The sequence below is a fragment of the Phoca vitulina genome, unplaced genomic scaffold, assembly GCF_004348235.1.
Source record: "Phoca vitulina isolate PV1807 unplaced genomic scaffold, GSC_HSeal_1.0 scaffold7, whole genome shotgun sequence".
Taxonomy (NCBI): Eukaryota; Metazoa; Chordata; class Mammalia; order Carnivora; family Phocidae; genus Phoca; species Phoca vitulina.
In genome coordinates this window covers 36,724,505-36,744,244 of record NW_022589710.1, presented here as the reverse complement: position 1 = coordinate 36,744,244, position 19,740 = coordinate 36,724,505, and the positions used below count along the sequence as shown (strand labels likewise).

The window sequence follows — 19,740 nt, the reverse complement described above, 5'->3', positions numbered from 1 at the left end:
CCCACCAGCGATGTTTGAGAGATTAGTTGCTCTGCATTCCAACCAGCACTTGTTATTGTCAGTTTTTATTTAAAAAAAAAAGTTCTACTGGCGCAGCCACTGTGGAAGACAGTATGGAGGTTCTTTCAAAAAATTAAAAAGAGTGGGGCGCCTGGGTGGCTCAGTCAGTTAAGCGTCAGACTCTTGATCTCCGCTCAGGTCTTGATCTCAGGGTCGTGTGAGTTCAAGCCCCACGATGAAAAAAAATTCAAAAGAGAAATACAATGTGACCCAGTAATTCCACCATGGGAATTTACTCAAAGAAAATGGAAACAAATTTGAAAGGACATATGCACCCCTAAGTTTGTTACAGCATTATTTACAGTACCCGAGATACGGAAGCAACCCAAGTGCCCATTGATAGATGAATGGATAAAGATGAGATGTGGTGCGTATGTGCAATGGAATATTACTCAGCCATAAAGAATGAGATCTTACCATTTGCAGCAACATGATGGACCTAGAGGATATTATGCTAAGTGAAATAAATGAGACAGAGAAAGACAAATACCACATGATTTCACTTATATGTGGACTCTAAAAAACAGGAAAAATAAACAAAGCAGAAACAGATGCATAAATATGGAGAACAAACTGATGGTTGCCAGAGGGAAGGAGGGTAGGAAGATTAGCAAAATGGCTGAAGGGGAGTGTGAGGTACAGGCTTCCAGTTATTGAATGAATAGGTCATGGAGATGAAAGGTACAGCATAGGTAATATAGTCAATGGTATTTTAATAGCACTGAAAAAATTCTAATAGGTATATAGTAGTTTCTTATAGTGGTTTTAATTTGCATTTCCCTAATGACAAATGAAATTGAGCATCTTTTCATGTGCTTTTTTTGCCTTCCATATCTTTTTTTTAATGAAACATCTGTACAAATCTTTTGCTCATTTTTAATTGAGGTCTTCTTTTTTAATCGAGAGCTCTTTTTATATTCTAGATACAAGTCCTTTATCAGACATGTGTTTTGCAAATAATTTCTCCCAGTCTGAAGCTTATATTTTCATTCTCTTAACACTGTCTTTTGGGGCGCCTGGGTGGCTCAGTCATTAAGCGTCTGCCTTCGGCTCAGGTCATGATCCCAGGGTCCTGGGATCGAGCCCCACATCGGGCTCCCTGCTCAGCGGGAAGCCTGCCTCTCCTTCTCCCACTCCCCCGCTTGTGTTCCCTCTCTCACTCTCTCTCTCTCTCTCTCTCTGTGTCAAATAAATAAATAAAATCTTTAAAAAAAAAAAAAACACTGTCTTTTGAAGAGCAGACATTTTTACTTGTGGTGGCCAAATTTATCCTTTTTTTTTTTCTTTTAGGATACCTGATTTTTTTATACTTTTGGTATTATATCTAAAATATTAAACCAGGGCGCCTGGGTGGCTCAGTCAGTTAAGCGGCTGCCTTCGGCTCAGGTCATGATCCTGGGGTCCTGGGATCAAGCCCCACGTCCGGCTCCCTGCTCAGCGGAGAGCCTGCTTCTCCCTCTCCCTCTGCCTACTTGTGCTCTCTATCTCTCTGTCAAATAAATAAATAAAATCTTGTAAAAAAATAAAATAAAATATTAAGCCAACATTACAAAGATTTTCTCCTGTTATTTTTTTTCTGGAAGTTTCAGACCTACATGTAGGCCTATGATCCATTGTGAGTTAATTTCTGTTTGTGGTATGAGGTATGGGTCAAGTTTCGTTCTCTTTTTTATATGATGTCCAGTTGTTTGGCACCATTTGTTGAAAAGACTATCCTTCTTCATTAAATGGTTTTTGCACCTTTGTTGAAAATCATTTGCCCATATATATGTCAGTCTACTTCTGGACATTATTCCATTGACCTATATGTGTATCCTTTTGCCATACGATGCTATCTTGATGACTGTAGCTTTGTGGTAAATCTTAAAGTCAGGTAATGTAAGTCCTTAAGTTTTGTTATTTTTTTCAAAATGACTTTACTGTTCTATTTTCTTTACCTTGCCATAGAAATTTTAGAATCAGCTTGTTAATTTCTACCAAAAAAAAAAAAAAACCCAATTCCATGGGGATTTTGACTGGTATTGCATTGATTTCTAGATCCATTTGAGGAAAATTGACATCTTAATAATTTTGAATCTTTCAATCCATGAGCATGGTATATCTCTCCACTTACTTAGATCTTTAATTTCTTTCATTAGTATTTTGTATTTTCAGCCTAAGATTTTGCAAATATTTTGTTCTATTTGTACCTAAGTATTTCATAGCTTTGTAAAGAGCTTTGTTCAATAAAAATTTGTGGAATTAATGAATAAACAATCTCTACTTACTTGTGAATGTTTGCCTTGATGCTGTAGTCAAATACAAGATGCTAGAATAGGATTAGAAATTCATCAAAGCCCTTGATTATGGCCAGGACAGCAGTGAGGCTAAGAGGTCTGAGTATAACGCTAGAAGGCAGGAAATATGGGCTTCATTCTGACCCTCTCTCCACATTCTTTAACCTTGGACAGCTCCTTCTGCCTGCCCAGGATCTGCCTCCTAGCACAAGTTTTATATTGAATTAAGTCTATACTTTTCAGGAACTCTATAGGAAGAGCAGGCTGTCCCAGAGATACAATACACAGTTGATTCTCTTGCATGGTTTAGATGTGCTACTCATTTTACCCATTGGCCTGGTTTGGTTCCTAAACTGTCTCTTTCATACCCCTCCTTTGGGTAAGATATTATATTTCCATAAGGCCCATACTAAGATGTGTTCCCTGGGAGGGATAGTCTGGCACCTTGGGAGGCTAGATATATCTGTTTCACCCAATTAACATGTACCAAATGAGTACCTACCAAGTGCAAGGACCTCCAAGGTGAAAATGGCATCCTTCCCTTTGAGTTTACAATGATAGGGAATTCAGTTGTCAAAGTCAATTTTGTTTTGAAGTAGAGATAGAAGTAGGTCTGAAGAAGGAGTTCCATTTGGATCATTCAACTCAATGGGAGCACCTGGCATCAAGGGAGGTTGGGAGAGCGTGGATGCTTAAGACGGGGTGACAAGGGAAAGAGAGTTGCAGAAGGGGCAATAGGGTAATGACATAGACTCCACCTACTGTACACTTTCCTTTTTGCTATGAGAACATGCACATTGAGCAGACCCACAGATCTGATACAAGGAGATACTGTATATTATTTGTAAATAATAATACCTTGGGGCTATTTCGTACTATAGAGTTTTTACATAATTTTCATATAAATTCATTTAATCTGTAAAACAGCTTTGTGTGGTAAGTGATGGGTATACTAATTAGGGTACCCTAACTGCTCAAATAAAGAACTATAAAATAACATTTTATTTCTCACATCATATATGAGTAAATGTGTGTAAAGTGAGGCAGAAGTTTTGCTTCTTCATAGTTATCCAGGGTGTCACACTCCTTCCATCTTGGCCCAGTAGTCTAGGTTCTAGGAGTTTAGGGAAGAATAAGACAATTATGGGAAAAGTTTTATGGCTAAGGCCTTGAAGGCCTTTTCTACAAAAAAAAAAAAAAAAAAAAAAAAAAAGAATTCCATGGGGATTTTGACTGGTATTGCATTGATTTCTAGATCCATTTGAGGAAAATTGACATCTTAATTTTGAATCTTTCAATTCATGAGCATGGTATATCTCTCCATTTATTTAGATCATTTAATATGCTCATTTAATCACACAACCACACCCAGCCACCAAGGTGACAGGAAGATGCCTCCAAGCTGTCTGGAGAAAGAGTAGAAATCAGACGTTGGTAGACCCAAGCGGTCTCCACCAGAGACGCACAGGGTGTTTCTCCCTTTTTACAGATGGAGAAATAGGTACAGAGTAGTTAAGTGACTTATAGAAGAATACATTACTACAGGAGTTAGGATTTCAACTGTTTTGATAGAACAGGAACAATAATAATAATAACAATAATTACAATAATATTTAACAGTTGTGAGTGTGGGTATGTATTAAATGGAGAAATATGCATAAAGATCTTAATAAATTCCAGGTTCCCTTCCTAGCCCTGGGCTTTGCTACACAGTCCTATCAAGAGCCAAGCATTTTTCCTGAAGACTGTGGGCAGCAGAGTGACTGCATGATCTAGCGGCTGGTGCTTACCTATCAGCAGAACCCAGGGAAGGGGCTTAATAGACTCTAGTGGCTGAGAGGTGTTCTTTCTGCAGGCCTGGGAGATTATGCATGTTGGGAACTGCCAGGCCTGAAGGAGCTGCACTTGTTTTTGCTGCAAGACTGGAGCTGCCCCTTGCAGGCAACTTCCCGTATGTCTCCAGAGGACATTCCCACTGTATCAGGCTTGTGTCCTAGCCAAGGATGGGAAAACCCTCTGGCCAACATCTATTCCCTGAGGAGTCTTTGTGGGCCTGAGCAACTTTTGAAAGGTTAATTTTTATTTAATTATTTTAAAAGCTCCAACATGAATGAGTAATTAAATTGGCACCCATAACTTATTTATAGGTTCAACTTTTAAAATAGCTCTTTTCATTTGCATGGCAGAGATGTGTGGATAGAAACCATTCTTTGACTGACATTTCTGTGACACAAGAAAGAATAAATAAAAGACTTCTCAACTAAGTGGGGTAGGGCTCCCTGTCTAGAGGAGTTCTGAGTGAGAAGCTGCTGCTTTCATCATTGTTTTGGGTGAGGAAATTGAGACATGGTTGAGTCAGAGCTACTCTAAAGGGTGTCAAGATTAGTAGGAGCTTGGGCCCAGTTGCCATTGTCCATCCCTCGTGCCACCACAGTCCAGCCAGAAAGGAGAAGATGGCAGAAGTGTGTGGGTGGGGCAGCAGGGGCAACAGTGACAAACATCAGGGCATTGATGCCCAGCTTGAATCCATGGCACTGCTGCTTCATGCCATGTTTCCAGCCCCCTTGCCACTTTTACCTCCAAATTAGCCTTCAAATGGTGTGTCCTTAGCAGGAGCCACTCTTATGCTCTTAAAGAGCAATGCTCTGCATTTCTTAGTGTTCATCTATTTGTTCAACATTTTGTAGCCTCAAATTTCACACACCTGGCAGTATGCTAGGCTAATTGAGACAAAAAGAATGAATAAGGATGTCCCTGGTTTCAAGTAGAGTAGAGTCTATTAGGAAAGAAGAAAAATAGATTATTATCCTACAATGTAGTTAAGCACTTTGATGAACATGAGCACTGAGTGTGATGGGAACCTAGAAGAAGCACCCCTGCCTCCCACAGCTGCAGGGGATGGTGGTAGAAATGGGGAAGTTTCTTTTTTGTTGTTTGTTTGTTTGTTTTATTAAGTGGGCTCCACACCCAATGCAGGGCTCAAATTCATGACCCTGAGATAAAGACCTGAGCTGAGAAAGTTGGATGGTCAACCAACTGAACCACCCAGGCGCCCAGTAGAGAAGTTTCTTGAAGGAAATGATGGCTAAAATAGTTCTGAAGAACCAGGAGTTGTTTTAAGGGATGACTGAGTGGGGCAGTTGGTTAAGTGTCTGACTCTTGGTTTCAGCTCTGGTCATGATCTCAGGGTCCTGGGATCAAGCCCCATGTCAGGCTCCGCGCTCAGCGCAGAGTCTGCTTGAGATTATCTCTCTCTCGCTTTCTCCTTCTGCCCCTCCTGTTCATGCTCTCTCTCTAAAATAAATAAATAAAATCTTTCTTTAAAAAAAGAAATTATTCCGGGCACCTGGGTGGCTCAGTCGTTAGGTGTCTGCCTTCGGCTCGGGTCGTGATCCCGGGGTCCTGGGATTGAGGCCCGCATCAGGCTCCCTGCTCCGCGGGAAGCCTGCTTCTCCCTCTCCCACTCCCCCGGCTTGTGTTCCCTCTCTCACTCTTTCTCTCTCTGTCATATAAATAAATTTTTTAAAAAATCTTTAAAAAAAAAAAAAAAGAAAAGAAATTATTCCAAAAAAGAGGGAGGGTTTTCTGGGCTTAGCATGTGTAAGGAGCATGACCAGAGAGAGCCAGGGATCTGATTAGAGTTCATTATGGTGGGGATGTGAGACTGGGGAAGTTAGGAGGAAGGTTTGGATGGAAATGGTGTGCAGTTAAGTGATAGATCATGGAGGTCTTTGACTACAGTTTATTATGGGTTTTAAACTTTCTTCTGCGCTAGAGAAGAGCTGTTAAAGTATAGAAGTAACACCATCATATTTGTATTCTAAAATGATCTTTCTGGCTACAGTATAGAGGATGGGTTGATATAAAAGACAAAATGGCAAATATAGATCCAAAGAAATCAGCAGGAAACCATTAGACTTGAGATGATGGTGGCCAGAAGTGAGGAAAAGTAGACAGAGAATAGAGATTTGGGAGATATTGAGGGGACTGAGTTGGTGAGATACTGGAAAAGAAAGAGAGGGGTAGAGCATGACCCCAGCTTTTAGTTTGGGCCATTGGGATATTGACGGACAAGGAACATGACAGGAGAGACTGGAACAGGGATGGTCATAGAGTCAATTAAGGATCATGTTGAGTATGAGAGGCCTGTAGGTCTTCCGGGTGGATGTTCTGAAGGCAGTTGGATGTGATGGATGGGAGTTGAGGAGATAGATTCAGAAGCCACTAGCTTGAGATGGAAATTCAGGTCGTGAGTGTGAAGGGGATAGCCTAGAAGAGTGTGTAGACAGAGGAAGAAGGGGAAGAGGGCCCAAGGTAGAACTCTGGGGAACATCACCATTCAAGGGACAGGTAGAGGAAGAATAGCCCTCTTGGTTTCAGCTCTCAGAACAGAGCAGGCCAAGGAGGAAGGACCAGAAAGTTAAGAGAGAACAAGGAGCATGTCCTGGAAGACAAAGGATGAGATTTCAGGAAATTTTTGAATGGCCCACAGAGCTTAATGCTGCTGAGAAGTCAAGGTAAGACCTGAAAAGCATCTATGATTTTAATCAACAAGGAAGGGAGGTTTCAGTGACCTTTGGAGAGAATAGTTTCATGAAGTGTTTGGGGAAACCAGATTTCAATGAATTGAAGAGTGAGTTTGGTATGGGATGAGGAAGCTCTCTTGAATGTAAATATTTACATCTATTTTTACCCTAGGGGCAGAGGTCATCATACATCTCCGTTTCTAGGCAAGGCCCCTCTCCTGGTTGGTTGATGGTTGATTGATTTCCTTTTCTTTCTTTTATTTTTTAACAAGTCTTTTTTAATTTAAGTATGGTTGACACACAATGTTATATTAGCTTTGGGTGTACCGCTCAGTGATTTGACAAGTTTATACATTACTCTGTGTTCACCACAAGTATAGCCCCCATCTGGCTCATTACATCACTGTCACAATATCACTGACTGCACTCCCCACACTCTGCTCTTCATTCCTGTGACCTACTCACTCCATAACTGGAGGCCTACCTCCCCTCCACTTCACCCATCCTGCCCAAGCCCCCACCTCTCTCCCCTTTGGCAACCATTAGTTTGTTCTTTGTATTTATAGTTCTGGGTCTGCTTTTTGTTTATTTTTTTAGATTCCATTTATGAATTGAATCATATGGTATTTGTCTTTCTCAGTCTGACTTATCTCAGCGTAATACCCTCTGGGTCCATCCATGTCACAAATGGCATGATCTCATCCTTTTTATGGCTGTGTAATATTCGTGTGTGTGTGTGTGTGTGTGAGAGAAAGAGAGAGAGAGAGAGAGAGACATTTCCTTATCCATTGGCCTATTGATGGACACTTAGGTGGCTTCCATGTCTTGGCTATTGTAAATAATGCTGCAGTAAACATAGGGTTGCACATATCTTCTTGAGTTAGTGTTTTTGTTTTCCCCCAGGTAAATACCCAATAGTGGAATTGTTAAATCATATGATATTTCTGTTTTTAATTTTTTGAGGAACCTCCATACTGTTTTCTACAGTGGCTGTACCAATTTACATTCCTACCAGCAGTGCACAAGTTTCCTTTTTCTCCACATGCTCCCCAACACTTGTTTCTTGTCTTCTTGATTTCAGCATTCTAACAGGTGTGAGGTGGTATCTCATTATGGGTTTGATTTGCATTTCCCTAATGATGAGTGATGTTGAGCATCTTTTCATGTGTCTGTTGGCCATCTGTATGTTTTCTTTGGAAAAATGTCTACTTGGGTCCTCTGCCCATTTTTTAACCATATTGTTTGTTTTTTTGGTGTTGGTTTTCTTTTATTTTCATTTTCCTTCTCCATTCCCCTCATTCCAACCTAGAAGTGGCCATTTTCATGTGTTTAAGAGTTTTTCTCTTGTTTATAATGTGCTCTTATATATATTGTTTTATATGCATGTATTTAAAAAATTATGTCAGTGGTGTGTTATAGATCTCATTCTGTTTCTTATTTATTTTATCCAGCACTGTGTTTTTAAGATCCTTCAGTGCTGCCATGTGTCCTCCATGTATACGTTCACCACATTTTATCGTTCATCCCCCAGTGACAGACACACAAGTTATCTCCACCTGCCCACCCACCCCCCCATAATCAATATTGCAATGAGCATCCTTGCATATGTCCCCTTTCAGACCTGCATGAGAGTTTCTTTGGTCTCTAGGCCCAGGAACAGAGTTACAGATATGTAACCTGCCTGAGAACTGGCAGACTGCCCTCTGGAATGGCTAGGCCAATCCACTCTCCCACCAGCAGTGCCCAAGGTTCCTGCTCTGCACATCACCACCTAAACCTCACATTATCCAGCTTGATAATTTTTGCCTATAGGATCTCCTTCTTGCTTTAATCTGCGTTTCTTGGGTAACTAGTAACCTTGAGTATCTCTTCATAGACGTTTATTTTTTTGTATTTCCTCTTTGTCAGTCACCTGTTCATATTCTTGGCATATTTGTCAAGAAGTTTAGCTCTGAGAGAGGGGAGAGAAAGTATGGCAAGGAGGAGTTTTATTTAAGATGAGAAAGATTTGAGCATGTTAAAATGAAAATGGAAGGGAGAAAAAGCTAAAGACTCATCTTCCTCCCAAGGTTGGCAGGATGGACAGAAGGCAAGACACTGAGGATCTGGCCTCACCTGAAAATAGCCATGAGACTTGGGAGGATGTGGGACTGACCAGGGAGAGTCTGTGCACAGATCACCGTCAGCTTTCCCTGAGCCCATCTCCACTGCCCTCTCCACTTGGATGTAGAGGCGGGGGAGGATCCATGGGGTGGGATAGGAGGGGAAAGGTGACCTCACTCAGATTCTGGGAAAATGTTGTATATTGTGATTCTAAGTGTTTGGAAATTGTTTTAAATTGCCAGGAGAGAGGAAAGATGCCTAAATTTCAGCATATGGAATGTGGCACAAATAAAGTTGTAGAGGCACATAACACAGTGGTGGGGGTTGGGGGACATGGGTACCCTCTTGGTTGGAGCAGAGTTAGCATAAAAGAAAGTATGAGCTCAGCACTGGACAGTGTAGGGCTTTGGTAGACTGTGTGTGATAGACTTGTTACAGAGTAGAGGCATGTCGTCATGAGAAGGGCCATGCAGGATGGATTGAAAGGGCCAAGCCTGGACAGAGATGGACCATTACACAAGTCCAGGTGGGAAGTCATAAGGGCCTGAAGTGAAGTGGAAGCTTTAGAACATAAAGGAATGATGAAAGGAAGACACTTTAAAGGGCATAATGACTGGCTTTGATGATGAATAAATATTGAATAAGTGCCCAATGCACCTAAGTGGGATAACTGAATGAGTAGATCAAGGAATATGGTGGGACAGAAGGGTTTAAAGAGGCTCTAGGGTTTGAGCTTAGGTCCCTAAGAGGAAGAGAATATTGTGTGTCCATCTGTCCCAAGCACAATGCTAGGCACTGGAATATAATAATAAGACTGACATGGCTGCTGCCTGCGAGGAACCTATAGTCTAGGCAGAGAGAAGCAAAAACAAAAACTAACAGATGTATGAGTAATTACTATTATGAGGGCTAGGAAAGGGTCAGGCAGGGTGCCCAGATTGAAGCTGACAAAGGATTTACCTGAGATAGAGTGCTTTGGAGGACTTCTACAAGGGGATGATATCTAAGAGGAGACCCGGGGGCGCCTCGGTGGATCAGTCGGTTAAGCATCTGCCTTCAACTCAGGTCATGATCCCAGGGTCCTGGGATGAAGCCCTACGTTGGGCTCTCTGCTCAGTGGGGAGTCTACTTCTCCCTCTCCCTCTGCCTGCCACTCTGCCTGTTTGTGCGCTCTCTCTCTCTCTCTTTCTCTGTGTTAAATAAATAAATAAATAAAATTTTTAAAAAATAAAAGGAGACCTAAAGGACCAGACATGCAAAGATACTCCAGAAAGTGTCCCAGGCCAAGGGCACAGCATGCACAAGAGCCTGAACTGGGGAAGAAATGGCAAGTTGGAAGAACTGAAAGGCTTGCAGGTTGCAGGTAGTGAGTATGGGGAGATGTGCTTGGAGAGGGAGGCAGAAGCCAAACCATGCTGGGCATTAAGGCCATGATAAGGGGTTGACTTTTATTCTAAGTTCCAGTTGTACCTGGGGCATATGACTTTTTATAATAAAATTGATAAAATTTAACTTTAATGGTAAGTGAACATTTTTATTGTACAGATCTTCAAACATATACCCAAAGTAGAATAGTATCATGAACCCCCACATGTGTAGATCATCCCAAGTCAACAGTTAAGGGTTTTCTACTTCATCTGCTTCCCACTTTGTTGTAGCATATTTAAGCAAATCCCAGATGACCTGTCCTGTCCGCCACCCCCTCCCCCGCAACTACATTCTTCAGCACCTCTAAAAAAGGTTTATTTTCTTAGATAACCACAATGCCATTATCACACCTAACATAACTGACTATAATTTCTGGTTATCATCCAATATTGAGTCTATAATTCGGATATCCCTCATTGTCTCAAAAATGTGTTTTAATAGTCGTTTGATTCAAGATCCAAACAAGGTACACATTACATTACTTATTACCTCTCCTAAGTCTCTCTTGATCTATGGCAGTCTCTACTCCTTGCCTCCTTTTTGTTTGTTTTAATGCCATTGACTTATTGAAGAAATGGAGTCAGTTGTCTGCAGAATGTCCCAACTTGTGGGTCTGTCTCTTGCTTCCTCATATTGTCATTTAAATTGTCTTTTGGTCTCCTATAATTCCTATAAGGGGAACTTAACTCTAAAGATTGATCAGATTGAGGTTCAAACTTTTTGGCAAGAATGTCATTGGTTGTGATATCCTTCATACTGCATCATATCAGGAGACACCCAGTATCTATTGTTAGTGATACTAAGATTCGTCAGTGAATTCAAGCGTTGGGAACTTGATTCTGTTGTGTAGTTCTCCATTTACCTATCTAATTATTTTATTTCTTGATGATATTTTCCTGAATGAGTTATTTCATTAGAAATATCTCAACAGTTATTTCAAATCAATTATTTCAACTTATTCTTAACCACCTCCCAACACTGAGACTTTACTACCTCCCTGACAATTTTCATCAGAGAAGAGAGAGGTCACTGTGGGTGTTCTAGAAAAGTCTTCATGGAAGAGGAGAAATTGGGCATTCAACTTTTAATTCAACTAGCATAGAATATTACTTATTCTGGGCGGGAGGCCAGTAGCTATCCTGAAAGGAAGTGAATTGGGAAAGATAAGAGGTAGGACTGGGTTGTAATAGATTTCCGTAAATGTAGATATTGAGCCCAAGAATCCCAATAGAGGATAGTTGTTGAAAACAATGTATATTAAGAGTATCATCTCTCCTGTCTCCTTTAATCATTCCCAGTGGACATTTGCCTCTGTGTAGGACTTGAGGTGCTGATAGATGCTATTAAGATAGAGGACTGAGGTGGCAATCCCTCTCTATATCAACACTGAGCTGCACCTGTTTCCCAACCAAATCCCTAGAAGAACTACTGGGGTCATGATCCCACCATGCCCCCACTCCCATTCCACAGCTGCAGCTTAACTGGAGCCAGTTCTTAGTAGGAGATTTTTCCATGATGAGAGTGGACAAGTTGGGACATATGGACCTCAGGTCCCTGCCTGGTGACAGAAATTGGAGCAGAAGGCTCTGGGGAAGCAGTGGGCTAGAATGGCCAGGGTATTGCAAATGCATGGGGATCCTTGATGGTGGCAACCATGGATAGGAATCTTGACACTTGAAGAACCCCTGACTATTCTCTGCTGCTCATGGCCTGGCAGCCAGGGCCATTCAGGATGGGAACTGCAGAGTGTGCAAAAGCAGAGTGTGCTCTGGGGAGGGGAAGCAGCTTGATCCAGGTGCTGCTGCTGATGTCCATCTGCTGGAACGGTCACCCACAGGTGGCATGCTTACCTCACTGGGCCTCAGTGTCACCTCCTGGTCCTAAAACTCCCCTGTTCTGTCCTGGGAGCCATGTGCTCAGGTTTAGCCATATTGAGACGGAGCTGTAATTTCTAGGTGGCGATATCTGGTAGACAGATGGAGGTGCCAGACTAGAGCTTGCGGGGGGGGGGGGGGCAGGAGGTTAGGGTTTGAGATAGAGTTAGTGCACTCTGTGCTGGGCGTCTCATTGGTTCTCCTGCTATTTTAGTATATATTTGTTCTGTAAGGTATCTGTGAATATGCAGTGAGATTACTACCCGACGGAATAGGAGGATGTTCTGTTTTAGTAAATGCACTGGCAGAAAAGTTACCAGGGAAACTTCAGGATTTAATCTCCTGACCAGGGTTGCCATAATACCAAAATACGTTAAAAACAGGTTTAGGGTAGCATAAAGGGGCAGGACAAAATAGAAAGCAGAGGAAGAGTCCAACCTTACAGCTAGAGAGAAAACTAAAGGTAGGAAGGGTCTAAATTCTCTGCTGAAGGAAGAGCGCATCGAAGCCTTTGCAGCAGCCTGTGACCTGTGACCCTGCGAAGGAAGAGCAGCATTGCCCTGTATCCCCCCCCCCACCTCCCCCTCCTGAAGTAGAGCTTTGGGCTCTGTTGCTTCTCTGGTGCTATGCCACCCAGGGAAGAGGAGGCGGGGTGGGGAAGAAAAGAGCAGCGCATCCCTCGCATCCCCCGTCTGCTCCTCGGTGCGCGCAGGAGGGCTGAAGCGAGTGCTAGCTGGGCTCCTGAGGGCGGGAGAGAAGCCGCCGCCGCCCCAGGGATTAGGGGGGCATAGCGCATGAGGTTGAGATTCTGAGACCTCACACCTGATCTCAGAAGTGGATGAGGTCCTGGGCTCACCATGAAGGGTGGAGCTATGGGTTTCGGCCGTGAAATTGTGAAATCCATTTACCAAGCAGGCGCTCCTTCTATGAGTGAATGCCCTGTACGATCAGATGAGCTTTTCTGTCCTGAGCTGTGGGCCAGTCTTCTAGGAACTCATCCTGATCAAAATGTAACCTGGCACTGGGGGGTGGCCGAAGCTCAGCAGGTGAGGGTAAGACTGGGGCCTGTGCATTTGGAGACAGCCTGTCCCGTTGCGATAGGCAGGTAGGTGGACAGGGAAGGTGGCCTTTCCTGGGCACAGAGTCACACAGGCCAGAGAGGAGCCACCTACACTTTGACAGGGGTCTCATGGGTTGGGAAAAGGACTTCTTAGGAGCTTGAGGGTTCATTGGGGGCAGTGAAAGGACAAGGAACTACTTCTTATGCCCTTTGTCCTGGGTTTGCTGGCAGGGGACTGAGGTGCAGGTTGAGGTCAAATGTTAGCCACGTACTTGCTGCCATCCACACTTACGGAAGGCCACTCTAGATGCATAGATGACTTACATCCTTCAAATGTGACCGATTACCTGAGTTCCAGCTTCCCCTCAGGTATCAACTTAAGTATTTCCATGACTCCCCATTTGGTTAGGTGTCTCCCCCACAAGCCCCCACCATATGCTGCTCTTTTCAGTCATGTTGGTTTCTTTATTGCCAGCCTTCAAAGGGATATTATGACAGTAATGAAAATTGACATGGGTGACCCTGGGAAAGCTCTGGGTCAAATTTGGTTGTAGGCATCATCTGGGGTTTTATTTTTGCTCTTGTTTTGTTTTCCTGGAATAACCATCCGTAGCTTTCCTGTTTTCAGATTTTCTCTTCTTCTGTCTCTCACACCTGATTCTCCGATTCCCCCCTTGCTGACCCACTGAACACACCACCACCACCCCCTCCCTTGGCTCTGATGGAATGCAGTTTTGGCAGGCCACTGGGGGCAGGAGAAAGAGGGCTTTCCTTTAGTTTCTGAATCTTCTTTCTTTGGTGGTTGTCTTCAGGGACCTGACATCCTAAAAACAAAACAAAACAAAACCCCCCAAAACCCTAGACTTGTGTATTTAGACATACACATGTGTTTTATCACTTCCCAGCCAAGCCACTGCCCGGCCGCTGCCCTCTCTAAGCCACAGCGGCAGGGGGCATGGTGTTTTTGTTTTTTGTTTTTAAAGATTTTATTTATTTATTTGACAGCGAGATAGCGAGACAGGGAATACAAGCAGGGGGAGTGGGAGAGGGAGAAGCAGGCTTCGCATGGAGCAGGGAGCCCGATGCGGGGCTCGATCCCAGAACCCTGGGATCATGACCTGAGCCGAAGGCAGACGCTTAATGACTGAGCCACCCAGGCGCCCCAGGCATGGTGTTTTTAAGCAGGATGAATTGCTGTCTAGTAGCTGTTCTTCTGCACCCGGGGCCATCAATCTCGTCTTGAATGCTGGCCGGCTGGTGTGCCTGCTCAGGCTCATCTTTCTGGGGCAGACTTATTTATGGAGCCCTGGCAAAGGTAATCTCACCCCCACCCTCCCACCGGCCCGTGGCCTGGGCCTCTCTCAGCCGCTCTTAAAAATAGCCCAGGACAAGGAGAGCCAGGGTCCGGTTACCTCCTGCAAGCAGGATCTGATCTTACTTCACTTCCTGCGTCTGGCAGCCTGGCCCTTCTCGGGGGGCTACTGGACAGACTTGAGGCCCAGCAGGAGGTGGTCAGGCTGTCAGTCTGTCTCCTGCCCAGAGCTGGGAGCCAGCAGTAGCTCCCCTTCAGGGAAGCTGGGGGGAGCATGGAGAGGAGGGTGTCCTTCCCAGCTCTTTGCCCAACCAGTTGAGTGAGAAATCTCAGCCCTGGAAGTCGTGTGTCCATTTGTAGAAGACGACAGGCTGTCTAAGGGATGAGGGCCTGTTCTTGGGCACAGGCCTGGCATTGTGGGGTGATGATTGGCTTCCCCACCCTACGCCTCCCCTTCGCTGAGAAGCAAACACCTTTGCCAGGTCCTGGAAGCTGCAGAATGCCCTCTGTCCCCATGTGCTGTGTTCTCCCTCCTAAATCTAATCTGCTTCCCTAAAATCTGCCTAGTAGAGGGGGATAAACGGGCTATGGCTTGGCCTTTAGCCCTAGCTATAGCAAGAATTCCCTAGATGACCTTGGGGAGGCCTCATCCAATGTGAGGCCTTGGTTTTCTTCCTTGTGCAATTAAGGTGGATAATTCTGGCTCCTGTCTTACCTCAAAGGGATGTGGTGGGATTGATTAATCAGCCTGGGGAAAAAGGAGTCTGAAGTGATTCTGTGTCTGAAAAATAAGGGCGACAGCACTGCATTTACACTTGGATTGGTGAGCTTGTATCATTTCTTCAAACTTATGCCTGTTTGGGTGTGTGAGTGTGTGTGTTAGATGTGTGTGTCTGTGTGGGATGTCAGTGCACGTGTGTGTGTGCACACATTCATGGAGGGAGTGGTTTACCTCACAGCTCACTGGTTGTCCACACTTGTCATTTTTCTGCCTCATGGCCTCCCCACCTCCACCCCCTTTTGTTCTGTTGGATCCAAGACTCTGGGCTCCCTGTTGACTCTTATAGACTTGATCTCCCGAATCCCTTTAGCTTCCTGGGGAGATGCCTAAAAGGAAGGTATTGGTGAGGAAATTAAGGCTGAAGGAAAGCTAGTCATTTTCCAAAGGCCCAAGACATTCAAGACTTAGCCCTGCATCTCTAGCTCCTGTCCCCCTTTTCTCCCTGACCTTGCCCTCACCCTCTAGTAACATTGTCAGGTTCCGAAATTTTGCCATGTTCTTTCTCACCTTCAGAACTCTCTACCTGCTCTTTATCCCCTCACAGAATGCCTCTAGGCTCCCTTTAGGAACCCGCTTACATTTCCCTCCCCTGACATCCCGCCCCGGCCATGAGTCCGCCACCATTCCTTGTTCTTTCCCAGCGGTGGCACACCATACCTTACTGGAGCTGCTTATTTAATTGGGTGTCTTGCTGCCAGAGTGTAAACTCTATGAGGACAGGGCCCTTCCTGTCTTACTCCTAACTGCCTAGCACAGTGCCTGCCCTCTGGCTGGGCTTCGGTACATATTTGAAGTAATCACGAATGAATGAGCAAATATAAATGACAGGCGAGTGAGAACACAGTGCTCACGTGCATTGCACGGATGACCACACGTGGCTCCACCATCCATGAGATCCCCTCACCGCCACCCCCACATCACACTGATGAGCCTGACGGGACAGCAGGTCATCTGGGCTCCTTGGGCTGATTGGGGATTCAACAGAAGACCTTGTCCACGTACCTGGCTGCATTTCAGAGAAGACAAAACCAAGAGCTCAGCTTTGTAAATATGTGCTGCTGGGGAAGCCCTGGAAGGGATGTTGGGCAGCCCCCAAGAGGAGCCCACTTTCCCCAGCACAGCTGCCAGGGCTGGTGGCATCTGTGGCGTCTCACGTTCGTCTCTCTCCCCACTGATTCACGTTTGAGTGGGACTCCGCCAACTTCAAGCTTCTCACCTCTCCTTCCTGCCCCCACCTCCCGTCCAGGTTTGGTCCTGGCCCCAGTCCAAAGGGCGGAGCTGCTCTTCTGCCCACGCCCCCCCCAACCCCCACGCCATCGCCCACCCTGCCCAGTCCCCTGGCTCCCAGAAGAGCCGCCCCTCTCCCCGATCCCTCCGGAGCTCCCGCAGCTTGTGGTGGCTGTAGGTTTGGAGGAAGCGGGCTTGCTGCGACTGACGTCTCCACCTGCTGGCCGTCCCGACCCCTTCTGCATGCAGCTCTCCATCCTTGCTGCCACTGTTGCCCTTCCTGGGGCTGCTGCTGCGGCTGCCGCTGCAATATTTTCTAACCCAGGGACCCCGGGGGGGGGGGGGGGGAGCATGGCCCGACAGCTGGCATGGTGTGCCGCTCCTGCAAGGACCTACCCCTGTTGGATGCTCCGAATAAGTTTCCCCTGAGAAAAAGTCCAAGGGAGGGGAGTTAACCCTCTGACTGTGTTGCTGTCCCCCCAGGGACCCTTCCATGAAGACTGAGGCAGGCGAAACTGCTGAGAGCCTGCTGACATGACATCGGCCACGGAGTTTGAAAACGTGGGCAACCAGCCACCGTACAGCCGGATCAATGCCCGCTGGGCTGCCCCGGACGATGAGCTGGATAATGACAACAGCTCAGCCAGGCTGTTTGAGAGGTCCCGGATCAAGGCCTTGGCAGGTACCATTGGGGGCTGTGGGGGCTAGAGGAGCTGGTCTCACAGTCCCAAGCTTCAGTCCCCTCCCTGCCGGTGGTCAGTCTTCCGTGTGCACTGGCGAGAGCCCTGGCAGGGACATGATGGAGACACGGTTGTGTGGCTTCGAGAGACCTGGCCCTGTTGGGAGGGAGCACAGGCTCAGGGAGCCTCTGCTCCCGAGCATCCCTCACCTCGTCCCAGGTGGGAGGCGGTGCCAGCGAGGCCCTGCCCTCTGTCTCTGTCCTGAATGACCTGTGGCCAAAGAGCGAAGAGAAAGTTTGGGTGAAGGAGTGTCTCAGGGGCTGGCCGGCCATGTAGAGGTGCATGGGGCTTCATGATGCACCTCAATCCCCTAGGCAGAGATAGAGAAATTATCATCATCCTCGCTGTAGTCCCAAAAGAAAAGACTGATTTGATAGGAAATTGAGAACAGATAACATCCTCCCCACAGTGGCTCAGGAAGCTGGATTTTCTGGACTAAACCTCTTATCCTTAAACTGGAATTAGATTTTTACTTAGCAGGTTCATAATCGATTTCTGTGTGTGTGTGTGTGAGAGAGAGAGAGAGAGAGAGAGCGCGCACTTAAATATCCAGCAGAAATGGTTTCTCCTCCACCCTGCTGGCTCAGATCTGATTCTTGGGATTTTTTTCCCTACCAACCCCTGGGACCATTGCCTCCCTGGATCCTGGCCAAGGGTAGCTATGCTCTGGCACGAAGTCCTTGGCCAATAAGGGAAGTTTGAGTTCTGTGGGGTATTGTGTGTGTAGAAGGGCTGGGGGTAGATTCCATCACCTGCTCCACCAGTCATGAACCCAAATCAGATTTGTTTCCCCATCATCAGTTGTCCCCATCTTCACTTTGTAAGAAGGACCCAGCCTCTCCCACAGGCACTTTCTAGAGCGATTCTCCCAGTGCCCCATCACTCAGTGGCCCTATCCGAAGTTCCTGGTAGTACTCTTCTACCTTCTGTCCCTCCACTGTGCTCCCAGATGCCTCAGTCTCCAGCTGACCTTGAGTCATGAGCAGGGCCCTCGGCCCCTCTGGGACCACAATGGCCTTTCATCTTAGGAGTGTCCGGGTTTCCCATTCTGTAAAAGAAATGGGGTGTCTCATTCCCTTGTCATGATGGAGAATCCATTCAGGGCTCAGCCATCAGCTTTTGTGTCCTTGTTCTTTGTAGGAAACTCCCTTTCTTCTTCCTTCATCCCCTCCTCCCCATTCCCTACCCTTAAAAAGTCCTTCCTTGGTTTTCCTTGAGGACAGATAACAGCACCAATCCCTTGCTTTGCTTATATAATCTTAACCTCTTTAAATAAGCAAACTAGGAACACTTGTCTTTGCCAGTCTGGTTTTACCGTCTTTAGATCTCAGAGCCAACTGAGCCTGACTGCAGTGACCCTGGTGATAGAGGGGGAGAGGGATTCCATAAGTCTTGTCAAAGGACAGTACAAGGAATGGGACTGTCTTTTGTGCAGGGATCCTTTGATATGTTTCACAGATACCCTGTTTTTTAAGAAACCAAGGTAAATTCCATTTTAACAGTGATTTATTATACTCCTACTATGTGTAAAGCTAAAACCCCTGACCAGACATGAAAATGGAGAAGAAACCACAGAGGTGAATTCAACATAGTATCTGTCTCTAAGGAGTTTATGATCTATTAGGGAAAATGAACAATGTTCATAATTAATTAGCACAAGTAGAATTAGAGAAGAACCATAGGAAAGTCACATAATTAAATGGCAACGAGAGAGCAAAGGAGGAGGCGCAAGGAGAATCAGGGACTCATGTGTGGAGAATGCTCTCGGAAGTGAAGGGTGACACGCAGGCGGGACACGTCATCCGGTTGGACAGTGTGAATTGGCAGCAAGGTCTGATGAGCAGGTTGGGAAACTGGTGAAAGTAAGTTGATCAGGTTGATGGGGAAAGAGCTTCCACCCGCCTTGCCTGTGTCTCACCAAGAGGTTGCTGCTCATCTACAGAGAATCTGTATGTCCCACCCCCCAGGTGGGGGACCACGGAGTATAGAACTACATGCCTGGACCTTAATGATCTAGACCCATCTGACCAACAGGTAACCATGGCAGTTTGGGAATTTGGGGTCCGTTCAGGATTTTGAAAAACAAACAACCCTAAGCAGTCTACTGACTTTCCTGAGAATCCACTCTGAGTGACCTGTGGGAGAAGCCAAAGCTTTGGAAGGGTCCAAAGTAGAGAGGTCAGATGAACCCGTTCTGGTGGGTAGGCAGAGCAGAGAAAGGGGCTGTCAGGCTCCACCAGTTTTCTTGACCTTTTTCTCTTCGGTATTATCTTCGGGGGTGCCTTGGCAGCCTAGGCAGGGGTCAGTGTTTCCACAGAGGCTGAGGAATCGGAAGTGCCTCTGGTTCCTCTCA

The 19,740-nt window shown here is 45.6% G+C and overlaps 1 protein-coding gene across 1 annotated transcript in view; it reads left to right on the top strand.

Annotated features, from left to right (window-relative positions):
- SPTB (spectrin beta, erythrocytic) overlaps positions 1–19,740 on the top strand; it is a 119,022-nt gene that overhangs the window by 38,742 nt on the left and 60,540 nt on the right. The window contains exon 2 of the mRNA XM_032405305.1: positions 17,131–17,329. Coding sequence (XP_032261196.1) covers positions 17,182–17,329 — 148 coding nt within the window. The 5' untranslated portion in view covers positions 17,131–17,181. The remainder of the gene's footprint in view (positions 1–17,130; positions 17,330–19,740) is intronic.